Source organism: Ochotona curzoniae, unplaced genomic scaffold (assembly GCF_017591425.1).
Source record: "Ochotona curzoniae isolate NIBS_2020 unplaced genomic scaffold, NIBS_Ocur_1.0 contig_3498, whole genome shotgun sequence".
NCBI classification, from domain to species: domain Eukaryota; kingdom Metazoa; phylum Chordata; class Mammalia; order Lagomorpha; family Ochotonidae; genus Ochotona; species Ochotona curzoniae.
In genome coordinates, this window is record NW_024465885.1 from 15592391 (window position 1) to 15611762 (window position 19372).

The following is a 19372-nucleotide window of genomic DNA, read 5'->3' on the forward strand; positions in this document are numbered from 1 at the left end:
ATGGACAATGGACAAGCATTTTGGCCCCGGCACTTACATGGCAGAGCCAGATGATGCTCTTGGTTCCTAGTTTTCACCTAGTCCAGTCATGGCAATTGTGGTCATTTGGGTACTGAACCAGATGATAGAAATCTTTTCTCTCTTTCTTTTTGTCTCTCTCCCACTGTCCTCCTGAAACTCTTTCATATACATAAATGAATAAACATTTTTGTAATTAATTGTATTGCATTATGTGACACAGTGTTATAGGCACTGGGATTCCCCCCACCCCTCCCCGAACCCTCTCCCAATGGTGGATTTCTCCACCTTGTTGCATTACCACAGATCAAATTCAGTTGAGATTCTTTCATTGGAAGTATTTACCAAGCATAAAGTCCAGCATCTTATTATCCTAGTGAGTTCAACGATTTCTTGGTACAACCATCTCTGGTCTGAAGGTAAAGCCAGCAATGTATCGTCCCAATCAATTAAAAGCCCCAACATAACATCAACAACAATTTACAACCTTATGGCATTAGTTGACACGGCATTGATTAACCGATGTTAATAGGAAAATGCAGGTTCTCAACGGCAACCTGTGACTTCTTCCGAAGTCAGCAGTGATTCTGATGGGCCTACCTCTAAATGTAAGTTTGTCTTTGCTTCATGCTAGCCTCAGGTGAATAAACATTTTTTAAAAGACCACTAGGTAGTGGCAAGATAGAGAGTGTGGGGCAGGAAATGAGAGGGAAAAAAAAAAAACTTTCCAGATGGAAAGGCTCATATGCAAGGATGAAAGGAATCAAACCACATAGAAGAAAACACCAAAAAAGCCTGTTAGGAAAAAGATGGAAGATGGTGGCTGCTAGAAGATAAGGACAGACTAAGGAACAGGTAGGGGGAGCGTGTCTTTTTTAATATGGTTAAGACCAAGGGCATGATTAGATCTTCAGTTCAGAATGTGAATTCTGGTAACATGACAAAGCATTCATTAGAAGTGGAAACAAGTACCTGAGAAATCCCAAAGCGAGAGAAGTTAACACTAATCATGGAAATTTGAGAGTCAAACTGAGGGCAGGATGACACAGACTGGTTTCAAGTAGCTTATTAGGTAAAATAAACAGGATCTTGTAGTAGATTATTGCTCCAAGAGTAAACTGGTCACTAAAAATGCAGAAAAATTATAAAAATGTTTAGCATGTTTCAGCCAACTGCTAAATATTTTAAACTAATTCTCTTAAGATTTCTTAAGAAATTTTGCCTTTGGACCCGGCGTGGTGGCGCAAGTGGTTAAAGGTCCTCGCCTTGCACGCCCAGGATCCCATATGGGCGCCGGTTCTAATCCCGGCAGCCCCGCTTCCCTTCCAGCTCCCTGCCTGTGGCCTGGGAAAGCAGTCGAGGACGGCCCAAAGCTTTGGGAACCTGCACCCGCGTGGGAGACCCGGAAGAGGCTCCTGGCTTCGGATTGGCATAGTATCGACGCGTTGCGCTCACTTGGGGAGTGAATCATCGGATGGAAGATCTTCCTCTCTGTCTCTCCTCTCTGTACATCCGCCTTTCCAATAAAAAAATAATAAAAATAAATCTTAAAAAAAAAATTTTGCCTTTGGATAATCTTGTATTGTACTTTATATACACTTTCACTTATAAAGTAAATGATTCATGAATATTTTATTATATTTTTGTTTAGTTCTTAATTGAAAGAATTAAAACTTAAAAAAAGGAACTTTAATAGATTTCCAAAAACACAGGACTATGAAAGAAAAACTGGAAGTTTCTCTTAGAAGTAGAAGAATAGCGTTAAAGTTTTCAATGTGAAAATTAATAAGAAAGAATTATTCAGAATAAGGAATCTGGTATAAAAAAGTCCATATTTTATATGTATATGTGTAGTGTATATAAATATGAATATGTGATTTTTTTAAAAGAAAGTCATTATTAATAGGTCCACCAATGTTCTTTGGCAGGAAACTTAATCAACAAATTCATATTTTAACAGCATCTGGAGGGTAGGCCTTTGGGAAGTAATAAAATTTGATGATGTCTGAAACGTGAGTGTCCCATAGTGGTACCAGCAGCTTTGTAAGAGGAAAAGACCACCATGCCAGTCTTGGTATGTTATGCCTATGACTTATTATAATAGAACAAGGCAGCATTTCCAGGTGCCAAGCAGATGCTGATGACATGTACCTAATTTCCCAGGCCACAACACCATGATAGAAATAATCACTATTCTTTATAAAGAGATCAGTCTTAGACATTTTGTTATAGCAACAGAAAACTAACAAAATCCATCCTTAAAATACACATTCACACACACACACACACACACACACACACACACACACACACACACAGACTTACAGGAATACATCAAGAAAACTATACACTAAAACGCCGGAGACATGGAAAAAAACACACTTTCCACACATATTCTAGCTACCCAGATAATGAATGAGGCTAATTATATTTCCAACAGATATTAAACATTTCACATCTCATCTCCTAAATCATCAGTACTCTGCTTTGCCATTACTTCTATTCCTTGTCATAAAATTAGTTTCATTATTCTTTAATATGTATTCTTTCAGTGAAAAATAATCCATTTGATTTACAAAGCATGGTATATGAGAAAGAAAATTTTTAAGATAGTGGAGAGAGAACTGACACAAATATAGTTACTTTAGATATTAAATACTAATCAACGTAAGGACTCTCCTATTCCTTCACCTATCTGCCCACAACACCTGCAGGGAGGACAGTTCACTTCGCCATGCATAATATGATCAAGGAAAGCTAGTAGTTCTAAGTTCCTGCAGTCTCACAAAACTTGTACCAACCTATGGTCTTTTCATGTTTCCTGGCCTCTCTCAAAAACAGTGCCAGTGTTTCACTGCTTCCATTGTTCTTGTTGCTATTGTCATCACAGGGTTTACAATCTTCCAGCTATTGGGTTACATCATGGTAGCCCAACTAAAGGAAATTCAGATTAACTAAGACCCAGAAATGGAAATGCAACGTGAACACAGTCAGTTCTAAGCTGCTGGCTATCACTCTTTCCTCAATTTTCACTAATATCTTCGTCTCTGATTCTGCTGTTTTCTTATATTGTTTCAGATCCAATTTCCCATTTGTAGTACGGTGTTGAAAAATATTTCCTTCACACAGACATTACTAGGATTGAGCAAAAAATATATAAAATACATAAGTGTAGTTCCTATTGCAAACTCATCACATAAATACTTGAATATTTGGGGCAGACATTTAAACGGTTCATCTTCTACAGTCATATGTGTGGAATTAAATTTATAAGCATTCCTGAGAGCATCAAGGTTTACTGCTCAACCTACATATCACAGGAAAGATCTAAAGTCTTCCTTTATGGGTTTTTAAAAATGGCAGCAATAACATCAAGCAAACAAAGACAAAAAAGTAAATAGCAACAATGTCAAGTGAACTAAGATATAGACATTTGAATTTTATACTGAATGAACATAAAAATAAAGCCAATTGCTTCTGAAAGTGAAATGGTGACACAGTCAAAAGGACTTCAGACAGCTCATTTAAAAAAAAAAGTTTGCTCTGTATATCTGACTTTCCAATAAAAAAAAAATAGTTTAGAGAACATTACTACTTGTGCACTCCAGCAGGTAAGTGCTTAATTATTTCTAATTCTAACAAGTAAAAAGCTGATCTCAAGACTGAAAAATATGAACTCCTCAATGATCACTCAGAGAAATAGGGTCACAGCACAAGCCACCAGCCCCTATATATCTGTGTTCACCAGATATATAGGTGAACACAGAGAATCACAACTTGAAGAAGCAGGAACCCACCAGTAGAAACCCACATGAGACCATCCCAGGGCAGAAATTAACATACTAACGAGTTCTGGCAGAATCATTCTAGTATGGTAAATTCTGATGTTTAAACACTACAGACAGCTGCAGCTACAGAGGAGCCGCTACAGTCTTATGAGCTTCACCTGCAGGACCTCTATCAGGTCCTCAGAGCGAACACTGGAATAATAATCCCCTTCCATTTCTGGCAGACAGAGGGCCAGTGGATCCAACTGAAATATTCCAGGGCATCCTATTATTAACAAAGGGCTGCACTTTGGAAAAACATGCAATAAAAAACACTACTTCACTAGAATCAAGATTTTGTCACGTTCTAACTGACTTATAGGAAGGTAAATACTCAAATCTGGTCAGTTCTAGTTATCCACAAGAGGGAAGGGAAAATACTGAGTCCCAATTCCCGCCAGCTGCCATACTCCACAGAAGGCAAATGTTAGCAGAAGCACATGTGATATTCACCATCTGGGTGTACAGACTCACGACAAGAATGAGAGCTAACCACAGGATGCTAGAGCATCATCCTCCCCAACACCTGTCTAACGGGTGATTTATCAAAATTCTTCAGGAGTAGTATACAAGCTACACCTTTGAGCAAAAGCAAAATAAACAATAACTCACACTTGATGGGAATAACAACCATCAACATCAGAATCAGAAACTGCAGGGATGCTAAAATTATCAGATCAACATTTAAACAAACAAAAACTACTACGGTTAATAATCTCAAGAATTCAATTTGAACAGTAGATGGCATATAAGAACAGAAGGATAAGGCATGTGGAAATGAAAACTCTTAAGAATTTTTAAGAACCAGAGATCAAAAGCCCTGTAGCAGAAGAGAAGGCTGTGATTGGGGGAAAGCACATGGACAATAAATAAACAAAGCCTTTTTCACACAAACAAAAGTTGCACAAATTTGTTAGTAGTAGAAATTCCTTGTAAGACATGTTAAAAGAAGTTCTTCAGAGAGAAGGGAAATTATAGAGGTCATTAATTTGGGTCTGCATAAAATGAACAGCATCGTGCAGAGGAAACTTAGTAGTCACCCATTGTGAACACAGCTGGCCTACTCTCTTAGATTGCCATGTGTTGCTCTCTGCCTCCTTAGAGGCCACAGGAACTCCAGGCAATCAAGATTTCTCCCCTGGCAGGAACCTCAACTGGGACAATTGCCTGAAAAAAGTGATCACAAGAAACACTAGATTTTTAGCCTGTATTCTTCCATTTCTTAATAATGTGGGAACTCACCATGATATTGCTTTGTGTTGGGGGTGGGGGAGATTCTGATGTCACTCCTTTAAAATACTTGAAAGTCAACAAAAAATATAAGTATTACATCACTCCACGTGAACATCCCAGATCTTTTATTTCCTAGGGACTGCTTTCAGGGAACACATGAAGATGAATAAGCTGGCCTCAAGATTCTCAGGTAGTTTCAACTCAGCAGCTTTTATGCAGCTGTCATCACTCTGGAGTCTAACACCTGAAGCTATTATCTTCACTAGCTGACTCGGTAATCCTTCATTATGAGGTTAATTTATTTATATATAATCAAAATATACAGTTGTCCAGTTGTATCCATAGATTCTGCCTCCATGTGTCCAACTGAACTTCTGATTTTAAAATGTTCAGAAAAAACAGTATCTGTACTGAACATGTACAGAATATTTTGTCATTATTTCCTAAGATATACATTATGAAAATAATTTATAAACATTTACCTTTTATTATAAGTAATCTGGAGATAGTTTAAAGCATACAGGAATATGTAAGTTTTATGTCTAATCAATATTCAAGAAACACATATTTAGAAACTAATCATTAATTCAAAAACCTTAACACATGTATTTGAAATACCAAACAGTATAACTGAAATTAGCATGATGGATATTTAGAGCACCACCACAGATGCTGTGAAGTTTCTTAGAAGAAATAATACTTAGATATCAGTTTTGAAAAGAACAACAATTTTCAATGATGAAGATTACCACTGACATTTACAGGTCACTAACATACATGTATACACAGCAATTCTGCATAATTTCAATGTCTTATAGAATGAATAAAAATGTAATACTAACATCTTACACTATGAAATTAGCTTCAATATATAAATATGAAAGTCATATAAATGTGTAAAATATTTAACAGGAAATATCCCATCATATACCATAATGATTTTTTTTTTGGAACAATCATATTAGGGAATTTTGGTCTCTGCTACACTGAGTAAAACATCTTTCTATATTGTTTAATTTTAACTTATGCTTCTTTTGTTATGAAAATCAACATTCATGCTTCATTTATAGCTTTTATTGAGACATGAATAACATGTTTCTTTTTGAAAATGTTATGGTTAATTTTATGTATCATCTTGACAGAGCTAAGGAATATCAAGGTAACTAATAGCAAATCATTCCTGGTTGTATGTAAGGCTGTTTTTGAAGAGGCAAGTATTTACATCAGTAGATTGAAAAAGATTTGTCCTACAATGCTATAATACATTTATTTAAATGGCAGAATATTTAACTTGTAATTGTTACTAAAAAAATCTATGTAATGTGATGTTATGGAGGAAAATGGCAGGAAGACAAAACGGGAAGAGAAGACAGGGTAAGGGAGGGAAGAATCCCTGTAACTACAAAACAGTAAAATGGAAAATAATAATAATAATTTTAAAAGTCCTCAAGACAATGTGTGTCTCATTGATGGCTCAACTAAAGCAAAAGGTAGAGGAAAGATAAATTCCTTCTCTTATGTTGGAACATCTCCGTACTCTTTCTTGCCTTCAAAACTTGCACCCAATGTTTGTTAGATTCTCAGACTTGGGAATTCAGACCAGACCTCCACCTCACTTCTCAGACCTAAACTAAGACTTTGGAGTGTTTTCTCTGAACATCCCATCTTTTTATTGATTTCAACTCTGGTTACACTATTGCTGAAAAAGAAATCTGATGTTTTTATATTAAAAATGCCTATTTCTATATTCAGCACACCTGAATCAAGGATTTGATCTACCACATATACATTAAAGATGGGCTTTTAAAATTTAACCACCTCATTGTATGCAAAAGTGTAGAAAAAGGAAACACTTGAAAACATTCCATTGTCTTGCCCAAAGTATTACTTAACAATATATGATGAACGTCCCATTTCATAGTACACAAAGTACCTCAAAATCAAGCCATTTCAATGAAAGTAAATATACAAAATTTTAAGTATAAATTAAATAATGGCTCATAAAATTTTCATTATGATATGTTACATTTTAAATTTCAGTTTTCATTCAGGGGTAAATATTTTTAATCAGTACAGGATAACTCAATCTGTCTTTTCAATTATAGCATAAAACTTTTTAAACATAAAAGTTATTAAATAATATAAGTACATAACACATATTTCAGGTTCAAAGGAAGTAAGACAGGGCTTTTAGCCATGAAATTTTATTCTTGATATATTTTATATTTTGAAAAACTTTTTATTTTTCTCATTAGTAGCTGTTACTAGTAGTGAGTTATTATTAAGCCAAGATGTCCTCAATAATGACACATATTGTGCTATGTTGTACTGAATCGGACCCAATTACATGTATAAATATTTTAAATAATAAATTTAATTAGAAACTCTCTTATTACAGTTGTACTCCCTTTAATTTACAATGTTGGGTATTGTTTTAAATAAACTAAATAATGCAATAATCATACGAAAGAAATAAACATTATAACATCTCACAAAAACATAATTTCGCTTCCTTAGAGTGACAATAAACCCAGGATATACACATTTTTAACACTCTTTGTTGTTCAAAGTTACAATCTAAGCAGCATTTTTCCTTTTTCATATCTTATTAGCATTAATATGTATACTTTCTTAACAGATATCTCTTTAAGATTTTCAGAATTTAAAATGAGTTCTGAAAAAGGAAGACTCGAAGATAAGTTTTTTATAGCAAACAGAAAAGCCACAGCCTCTCTACACTTAATGTTTATGAACCACTTCTTCGGAATTCACTTACAACATCCACAGTGTCACACAAAACATTTTATTGCCTCTGCATTCTTCCAATGATTACCAAGGCACTCTGTTAGCTACTTTGCTAGATCATCACTATTTTATTGCCTTAGTTTTTACACTGACAGATAGAAGATGGAGGGGATCCTTACAGGATAAAGTTGTTAAGAGTTTTGAATTATGTAGACACAAAATTTTTGTTATTAAGCAGAGAGAGCACAGTGTTAAGAATTACAACTATGGGTTCCCAAATTCCCAAATGCATTCAATCTCTTCTGACACCAAGCTTCATCTTCTATACAAACATGATTTTTCAATTCCACTCTATTCTCAATAAATCAGTAACACTATGGCATCTGTATTTGGACACACATATTTCTTTCATCTTTTCATGGTGTTTTTCCTTTGTAAAGATCTATATTATCATCTTAAACAAAAAAGCTTCATCAATGTATGTATAAGTACATTCAGAAAGCTTTCATTATTACTCTTAATTATTTAAACACACTATGTAAACTAAGGAACTGAATTATAAGTTTTATATGTCAAAAACACAGCACTCCCTATACATAAATACCCCTTAATTCCTACACTTCATTCATATGATTCTCAATATTCTTAAGACTTAATGAATACATAACTCCAATAATCTGAGTCTTTGCTCAAGTTGTTCTATTTGCCTTTTAAAATAAGGATCTTCTGTCTCCTCTTGCAGATATCAGATGACAAATTTCAGTTTATTAAAATGAACTGATTAATCACTTATCACTTTCAACATCCTTTTATCACTCTTATTAATGAATCCACCCCTTTACTAGTCTTTCAAAAAACATTGCTCAAAAAAAGTGAAGAGCCTTTGTTTTATCTTATAAAGACGTATGGGATTAAAACAAACCTCTTTATCAGAGTAACAAGATACTTGGAACTACGAAATGTAAAATATAAGTTCTTTTACCTGACTTCTGGATAACACTAAAATAAACATACTGTACACTGAGTGACAAACAAAACTTACAAGTGTTTCAGAAAATTGACATGCTCATTTTTCATTGCTAACAAGTCTAAAAATAAAGTCCATGCCAACTATAGGTATTCAATTTAAGTTTTAATGTCTGAATCCATGTACTGCTTTTTCCCTACGTAGTCTACATATGTTAGTCATCAGTTTATATGTTTAAATAGTAAAATTTTTCAAGAAATAAAAGTAAATATCTATGAAATGATCTTTTGTAAGTGTCCAAATAAGGGTATGTTTGGCCTAGAACTTTTGCTGTCTTATGTTCCACACTCTGTGATCTGTAAAAGTTATGCACTGTAACTGAATCTTATCCATATCCATCAATAAAGATAAACTATACTTGACTTACGGGAATGAAATCAATAAAATAGAAAAAGTCATTTGTGATAAATGTTCCACAAATTTTAATGAACTTTTCCTTTCTGCCTTATTTTATTCTATTTTCTACTATATTCTGTTTCCTTCATTCTTTCTTTGCTTCCTCTTACCAACTTTTGTCTGGTTTCCAAAATGTACAACTTAGTCCAACATTATAATTTTCAACTAGGGAGAATAAGTCTGAGTCTGCTAGGCAAATACTGAATTTAAGTACCTGGCTTTCCATCAAGTTTTCAATGCTCCTCTGTTAGCAGTGTCACAGAAATATATTATGAATACAATATTCTACATCCATACATTAGAAATGTAATTCCCAATGCAACAGTGGTGGGAGATAATATCTAATAGGATGTTAAGACATCATGGAAGCTATAACCTCAAAAAGAAGTAACTGTTGCTACGAAGGGAACAGGTAGCTACTGAAGGAATAGGCACTTTTCAAGAGCAAATTCAACCTTCTCTTACATGTCACTTATGCTGCCCTATCCTTCTGTTTTACACACCCAGACACTAATATCTTGATTTTGGACATTCTGACCCCCATATCAGTAAGCAATACATTTATTTTAGAAATAAATTACCCAGTCTTAGGTATTCTGTTTTGGCATTAGAAAACAGAAAGAGATATATGGAAAAAGAATATTCTTCAGAGTTATACATATCTTAGTTTGAATGAAACAATTATGACTAATTTGGCTTATAACTATTGGCACCTTTAGGACTCTACAATTAGGAAACAGAAGTAAAACACACATTAAAATAGCATTTTAAAAATATAATTCTAATATTTAAAGTAGTCTGGAAAACAGAAAACTGAGATAAGCAACACTTTTCAGTTATTATTATTTTTTCTGAGTAACAAATGAAAAAATTTAGGAAAAAAAAATCTCTGGTTCATGACATCCATTACAAAAATCATCACAGGCAGAGAGCAGTCAGTACACTTGTGCCTCTGTGTCTCTATCTGCTTGTCTCCAGCTGACTAAAATTCACTGTGATCTAACTGAACAAAATCAGTAAAGCGGGACAAAACATTTTCCCTTCCTTCCATGACTCTTCACCTATGTCTATGTGAGACAACTGATAATAAGTCTAAAAATTACGACTATTTTTTTCAAAAAAATGAAAATAAAGGCGTTCTAAATTATATATTCACCAATGCTTACAAGTTATTCTGTCTGCTGTATTCTGTATAACTCATTTTATACATTTTATAACCTGAAAGAGAAATTTTTAAAAGTTTTACTTCTTAGAAGTAAAGTGTAATAAGCTTCACCCACTTAATAGAATTAATACGGATGTCTATTTATTTCGATGGATATAGAATAACAAAGATAAAAGCACAAACTTACTTTAAAATGTTATTCTCAAAACTGATGATTTGGTTAAAATTCTAACAAAATAAAATGAATTAAAAGAAAATTTGAGAAAAAAACTCAAATTAGAAAAATTATTTAAATACTGCAGAAATAAGCAGGTTATGAAGCAAAGAGGATGATTTAACTATTCACAAGTTTTTTAACTGGAATATATGTCTAATGAATAACCTCTGACATAAATATAAAAATGTCAAATTCAAACAGTATCCAATGGTTCTAAAAAATAAATAATTACTTAAGACAACTTTTGGGGACTTAAATCTGTGGTATATATAACAAAAATTAATTTACAAATATTAACTAAGAATGTCATATGAGAAAAATGCAGATTTAAAGAAAATAAAAAGGTAACGCATTAAATCTGAAAACACCTGACTTTTTTAGGATAGAAAAAAATCTAAAAAATAGCTTCACAAACTTTTTTATTCAGTGTCATATGAAAGTAGAAATAATGCTACAATGTTGAAAATAATACAAAATACAAATAAAAACCATGTAACATTCAAGCACAATCACGGTTAAATATCTATACATAGAAAATTGTGAACTGCACACTTATAATCCTTTAAAAGCAAATATCTCTAGGTTACAGATGCCTAACCATAATATACCATTTTGACAAATCCAAAATGCCATATCAACTTACTAGATTTAGCATTTTATACCAAAAATAAAATTGTGAATATTTGTGTGAATCATTTATGATATTCTAAAGTTTATACACAATATTCACTGATGCTGCTACATTTAACATACACAGATAAACTGTCTTGGCATTACATATAGAAACTTTTTTGCTAAAGAAAATATAAGTGAGGTAATCTAAAGTTACAACAGCACACATTATTAAAAAATACTACTGGGCATTTAAATAAAATTTTCAATGATTACCAATTCTAAGTAAATTTAATTTTGTCTATAGGGTTTAAGTTGTATACCAAAATCCATTTCAAATGAAGGCAAAAATTCGCTCTTAACTGTTATAAAATTTTCTAAACAAATGTCACTAAGTAGGGCAACAAGGTATTCAACTTACCCCATTTAATGGATATGTCTTCCACCCCAGCTCTCCCAAAATAGTTGTTGTATCAAGTAACACAACTGAAATTAAATAGATAAAATAACTTGTATAAATATCTCAATTAATGCAAACATATATCAATTTAAGATAAATGTAACCCAACCTGGTATTCACTATGACAGTTTTAACAATATTATTTTAAAATTATTTTCATACTTAATATGAACATCTAGTTATAATGTTAAGTAATATTAAATAAAAAATGCTGGATAAGAAAGCTATGGTTCATCTACTCCATGGAATACTACTCAGCTATTAAAAAAAACAAGATGCAGTTCTTTATGGCCAAATGGGCTCAACTGGAAACCATAATGCTAAGGGAAATGAGACAATCCCAAAAGGTTAGATACCACATGTTTGCCTTAATTTAAGAATCTATAGCCATTTTGGGGTGTATAGAACCTGATTGTACATGAACTAAAAGCGAAATGTCAATGATGAAGTCATAGGATGTGATTAACAACTTGCATTTTTTTAACATATTGGTTACTCAATACTATGTTCACTAATTCCATAACGTTATAATTTGTTTTAGATGTTATGTTGGGACTTCTGTTTGATCGGGGTAATACTCTGCCGGCTTTACCTTCAGACCAGAGATGGTTTCCCCAAGAAGACATTGGACTTATCTGGACAATAAGTTACTGGTCTCTATGCTTGGTATATGCTTGCAATGAAAGAATCTCAACTGAACTTGAACTGTGGCAATGCAGAAAGTTGGAAGAATCCACCATGGGTGGAGGGCTTGAGTAGGGGTGGGGGGAATCCCAGTACCTATGGAACTGTGTCACATAGTGCAATGTAATTGATAAAAAAAAAATAGTAAAAAAATGCAGGATATTGTGTGTAACTGCTAAATGAAATAATCAAATACTAGCTAAAAAATAATTCCATAAAACATCTAATTTGTGTACAACAATGACAGAAGAAAAAGCTGAAAAACAGAATTACCTAAGTCTTTTAAGAAAAATACATTCACTTGCAACAGAGAAAGACAATAGAACTTTGGTTTACTGATTCAAATGCCAGTAGCTTACTGGCCAAGGATCAACCACTGATGTCTTAAAGTGTCGTCATTAGCAGGAAACTAGAATTAGGAATCAGAGCTGGGATTCCTACTCAGTTACTCTGACATGGGACTTATTATCTTAACCACTATGCTAAATGTACAATTTCAGATTTTTAAACCCCCCCCCCCCAATTTTCACGTCTTATTAAAGAAAACACTGTTAAAATGCCTTCAATATTTTATATTACATTTCTTTAATTAATATGGAATAATTTATTTTAAATAGCTACTACTCTCAAACTTGAGTCTATACCACTACATATTAAAATAGCATACTTACTGCTAAAAGAGAAAAAACAAATAAAAACTTAATGTGTATTCTCTTATGGAAGGGAATTCACCGTCTTGTCAAAAAGGCATAAATGTAAACAGGTAATAAAAACATAGTATGTTAATTTTTACAACAGAAGATATTTAACATCCTCAGAATTAACACCCCTGAGACCACAGAGAGGGAAGAGGGCCAGGTATGGGAAAAGGTGGGTGGGACAAACGGGAAATGTTCATTGATGATGCCCTAGAGACCTCCAATACGAGGAAGAGTGTTCTGAGGGTGTTATCTGAATGGTCTTCATAGTCCCAAGAGTTTCATTATTTCAGGATTAAGAAAATCTTCTCAAGGTCCATTCCTTGACAAAGTCCACACATATCCATACACCCAGGCACTTGCTGCCAAAGCTTGGCCAGGAGAGTTGTCCAACCTGTTCTGCTCTGCATCCTCTGAATTGGCAATGGATATTCCTACTGTCATAGATAAGGTGACCATTATGTCCCAGTGCGCGTCTGGGCATGCTGTCTATTACACAGGCATCAGCGATGGAGAAGACCAGTTCCAATACATGTACTCCAAGTTCAGACCATACATGCTGTGGGTTTTCTTGTGGCCAGGGTCTGAGACTAGAAGTCTATGTGTGGAGTTCCCCAAGAAATCTCTCCAGGAGGCCTTTGTGCTTTGCAGAGGCAGCACCTGGCCAGACAGGCTTGCAGGGGACCTGGGGGACGAGACCTGTGGGGGCATGTGAGTACCTGGGGGCTCACATCCAGGCAGGTGAAGTGAACCAGGGATTTCTCCACATGCTTAGTCCCAGGCGGGGTGCAGCGAGGGAAGGGGAGAACCGTAGGTTAGCATACTTGCCTGGAGTACTGGTGGACCACTCATGAGTGCCTCGATCTTGGGTGTGTGGAGGGATAAAGCCCCAAGCCAGCACATAAGCCAGGAGCACGGGACCCCAGTGAGAAGGCAGAGCTCCAGGCCAGCACACCACCCCATCAGAAGACTGGGCTTTGGAAGGTGGGGCTGGGGAATCCATGCGCTCCCAGGAACATGGACTATGGATAGATCAGGATAACGGGATGTGAGAGAGGGAGGACAACTGAGAGAGTGTGTTGCAATTGAGGGATGATTTCTGGGGTACTTACTATCAATAAGGCCATTGTAGTTGAAGTGAAGTGAGGGGCTGAGAAAAAAGCAGTATGGAGGAAGGAAGTGGGAGGACCTTTATGAGTTAAATCAATGCACCCACCCACTTGGGAGACCTGAGCTGGGCTATTTAGCGTGGATCACTGTCAACCACCACTCACCAGCACATACTGAAACTAGGGCTGGGGCCTACCTGGCAGGGCTACATCACAGTAGCTGCCAGTGAGGATCAAACAAGGGATAGGTAATGTTAGGCTAGGACATGACACTAGCCTGCATGTGAGACAACCATTTCTGGGGGCAGATTCTGTGGAGTATTTGTGGGCCGAGCTAATACCAAAGCTGGGACAGAGTGGGGTATGTTGGGTAAGAGCTTAGCTACCAATACATGTGAGATCTGAGTCTGGAATTGGCCTGGTGGGGAAACTTAGGAACTCCCCTGATAGGATGTAGCTCCCTGATTGGATGTAACTCCCATTGGTGAGCATATGAATCAAGCCTTAGTGTTGGTCAGGCCAGGCAAGGTAGTTATACCTGTCAGCAACTATGTATACTGGTTACGACGCAAGGTGGACCTGGAAGAACTGAGCCAAACCTTAGCAGACTGGCATGTGTAGGAGCCAGGTTGCAGTGTGGGTCATGCCTGGAAAAAATATCACACCTATCGTTTTACATGAGACAGGGATGGGAGCAGACTGGGCAGGGTTAGGCCAGGACAGTTCAGGGTGCAGTATCCAAAGGCAAAGGCTAAGAAACAGGGAATGGGCTATGCTGAGGTGGCTCAGAGAAACCACTGACACATACAAGATCTATGGATGTGAATAGGCATGGTTGGAGAGCTAAGGGGACAACCCAGCTGGGTGGTGGTGGACAAGACTGCAGTGTCCCCAGACATGAGTGTGGACTGAGTCTCGGTGTGCCAGACTGGGCTAGACTCCAGCACCTACTGGTGTTTGTTAAGAGCCTACTGCTGCTTGTGTGTAGGATGGGCTGAACTTGTCTTGGCACCCACTGAACCATGCAAGAGCTATCTATGTCTGTGTGGCTGGCTGTTTCATCCAACAGTAAGAACCAGAACAGGCATGGGCCAGATAGGCAAGGTCACTGTTCCTGCTAGGACAGGAGGTGGACTAAGTCAGTCTGTGACAAAGACCCACCAGTATACATGACATCAAAAGAAGCTGTGGCCTAGTGGGGGAGTTCTCCAATTTCCCCTATCAGGCCTGCTCCAAACCCCAGATTTCACATGTGACAAAGAGAACAGTGGCACAATGCTTAACATGATCTACAAGCAGTCCAGCCCTTGCATGCGCGTTGCAACGTTGTCCAAGGTATTCTCCCAGCCCTGGTTACTGAGAGCGTCAGGTGAATTCCTGCCAGGTGAGTTCTGTTGTCTAGCCTTGCTTAGCATGTCACTACCCCCAACTCTTTGGGCAAATCCCACAGAGACAAGCCAACAGCCCCCTACACAATCTATCCCCAGATCCAGTTCTCTCACATTGGGTGCTGTGTCCCAGTGTAATGTAGCCCACCCCTTGCTCTGTCACTCACAACAGTTACTGTGGCCTACCTCAGCCAGGTATGTCTCCCAGAAAGAGCTTTCGTGAGCTCCAGCAGACAGTAATTGATGCTATTAGCCAACCCTAGGTCTCCATGTAGTCAAGTGTCTCGGCCTGAACCAGACATATTCTCATGTTTCCCCATCTAAATCACTCCATCTCAGCTTCCTCATCTACTCTGCAAGTCCAGTGGTCTGGTCTTTGGAAGACCCCAGAAATCATTTCCATATCTGTCCTACCTGCCCTCAGCTGCACCCATTCCAATATAGTACCTGACCTGTTACCCAGGCAATCTGTAGCCCACCCTCACCACTCCTGTGCTTGGAAGTCAGAATTCCCCAGCTTCTCCACCTATCTTTAAATAATAAAAATAATAATAGTAGCAGTAACAATAATAATAGAAAGAATAAGCAACTAGTATACTGACATACTAGTAAAGTTTACACAAATTTGGCATTAACCAGGCCCACGCTGCCCACCAGCAATTGGCTGCTTTGTTCCAGCAGTGCAACACATGCCAAGACAAGTAACGAGGCAACCTGCATGAGCCTAAAGCTGGGGATTTTTCCATTTCTGTTGGCTAGTTTTAAGTCTTCTTTGGAGAAGTGCATAATCAAGTTCAATATTTATTTTCTTCTTATAAATTACATATAGAAATTGTGGCCAATTATATAATTGATATAATTGTATTCTAAAACATTCAGTTCACTTTGTTTGGACATTGATGAACTCTGATGCATATTCATTTGAAAATAAATGAAAAAGGGAAATATGCATGTAACTGCAACAATGTAGAACTTTACAAATTATATTTCTTTTTTCTTAGTAGCTTTGAGAAACAAGACTCACTGCATTGGCTTATGTTCATTAAATTGCAATCATATATTTTATAAATTCTAAAGAACAATAAAATTTCAAATTTGCATCTCACACAGGAAAAATGATACATTAATATTAACTAAAATAGGATTCCTGAGAGTTTGATACTCTTTTATGTTGTAATGTTTAATCTTACCATTTGTTTCAAATAAAGACCCTACAAATTTAAATTTTCTGGATACACTAATTGGCATTGAACCTGACAAGGTGAGAGCTCCTCCTGCTGGTTTTCAAAAAAAGTTATCCAGTTGTTACCAGAGTCAGAAAATAGGTTAAAACCAGTAAGGGGGAAATTATCAACATTAACTTCAGTAAAAAGTCAATCCTTTTTTAATTTAAAATTTAACAGCAATGTCTTAAATATTAACATTAACATAGTTATTTAAACAATATGAATGAATATATAATTATCTATTCATGTCAGTTATTCAGAAATTAGACAAATGACAATAAAAGACTGATAGCATGAATATGAAGTTTTAAAATATGCATTTTGCTTAATAAGTAACATATAAATTACAGCTCTAAAATTAAAATTTTCAATTGAGTTATACATTGCAACAAGATCATATTTCTTTCTGAAAATCATTTACTTTAATAGTATTTTCTTTACTCAACTTTTAGAACATTCAAGAAAATTTCATTGTTGCAAAAAATAAGCTCAAGTGATAAAGACAAGTAGAACAGTAGTGAATTTAATATGGAAGTAATGAATACCCAAGATAAAAGAGCTCAATATTAGTTTTTTGCCTTTGTGTAATTTATCAAGTCTTACATTATAGTCCCTCTAGGAAATTTAAACAATATTACTTTTTACATAATTAGCATGTTTATTTAAACAAGTTTCAAACATTTGATCAAAAAATGCATATTTTGGAAAGTATTACATAAGTATTTCAAATTTTTACACCAAAATAAACTTCTCCCATACATTCATAATTTCACAAACTTCATGAATGTCCTTTTTTCTTCAGAGTATAATGAAAAATGAGGTTTTACTTACATATTATTTTGAAAAAATTAAATAAGAAAGAGGGAATTCAACCCCTTAAGTCATTCTTTTTTTAGATAATGGACTGCTGGTTCACTCCCCTAATACCTACAAAACCCATTGCTGCTCCAGGCTGAAACTAGAATCTCAGACTCAAATCTCATGTCCCAAGTGGGTGGTTGGGACCCAAGCACTTGAGCCATCATCTGCTACTTTCAGGGTATGTGTTAGTTAGCTCAAAAGCAAACTATCAAGGACCCAAACCAGGTTTCCCTCTACAGTATGTAAACTTCATAACCAGTGTCATAATTTGTTGTTTATAATAACAGATACCTTTGTTCTTTTAGGGCAACTTTATTATAAAAGTTCCAGATGAGATTTAGCACAGCATGTGAAATTACCACTGGGAAAGCCTATATTCCTTTTCAGAGTGTTGGTTCAAATTCCAACTCCTGTACCTAACCCAGCTCTGTGCTAATTGTCTAGGAAAGCAGTAAAGGGTGTTTTAAGTACTTGAGTTCCTGCCACTCACAGGGGAGAAACTGATGGGGTTTCTTGTTCCTGGTTTCAACCTTGCCCAGTCTCAGTACTAACTGGGTAGGTTGATGGGTAGATGGATGGATGATCTTATGCTCTCCTTTCTTCCCTTCCTCTCCCCTCATCTCTTATTTTCTCTTCACCTTTTTTTCCCTCTCTTATTCTCTTTTTTCCCCTCTTTCTCCCTCTTTCTCTTCTCTGTAACTCTGCCTTTCAAATAAATATTTTTTTGGTAAAATCTAAGATAACAGTAAACAAGTTGAGGTCTAAAATTAAGCACTTTTTTTAAGGTTCATGCATATGTTCAGGTCTAGGAACCTGCTCTAACATACTGCATATAAAGGAAAGCAAAACATTGGCTTAAATTAGAGTAATTCCATTCAGAACCTTAACAGCTCAGTAAAATAAGTTAGTAAGCTACTTGATAATAACAAAGCAATTAAGGCTTATAATATTGTGGATGCCTAATAGTAACAATGTATATTTTCTATAATGTCAGAAATATTAATCAAGGAAAATAACTGTGACATCATGAGTACAAATTTTTACAGAATATTTCAAACTATAGACATATAAACAAATATGAATTTTTATACATTAAATTTTAGAAATAATTCTATTTGAATGTCATACTATTGATATAAACTGCCATTCAGGTAATAAATTAAATCCCACAAAGACAAAAACTGTATTTTTCTGATTCACTAAAATCCAAACTTTTTGACTTCTGATTCAGTATAACAATATGAGTATCTACCACAACAGATTGGAATAAATATTTAACTTAAAAATAAATTGCCTTAAATAATCACAGGGTTATTACTGTCTACCACCAGCATGTCCCTCTGTACATCGTTTCATTTTTAATGCAACACCTTTGAAAGAGGGTTTGTCCATCCATTTTAAAAATAAACTATTTTTACCTAGAAACTGAGATAAACATTTGTTAGGTATGTTTACAAAACTTTACATTGTGTGACTGCTATCTCTGCTGTTACTCCTTTTTTCTTTTAAGATATGTGATGTTCTCGATTAATTTATCTGCCCAAAACTGTTTAGAAATCCTCTTCACAAACAAGCTTTTGGGCCAGTGTTCTAGTAAAGCAAATTAAATCACTGCCTATAGCTCCTAAATCCTATATGGGCACCAGTTTGAATTCTAGCTGTTACACTTCTGATCTAGCTCCCCACTAATGTGTCTAAGCTGTTGG

General features: G+C 35.5%; 1 protein-coding gene across 1 annotated transcript in view; it reads right to left on the reverse strand.

Moving 5' to 3' along the window:
• Nucleotides 1–19372, reverse strand: part of EPHA6 (EPH receptor A6) — a 795505-nt gene that overhangs the window by 703046 nt on the left and 73087 nt on the right. Inside the window, 1 exon segment of the mRNA XM_040980604.1 lies at nucleotides 11662–11726. Coding sequence (XP_040836538.1) covers nucleotides 11662–11726 — 65 coding nt within the window.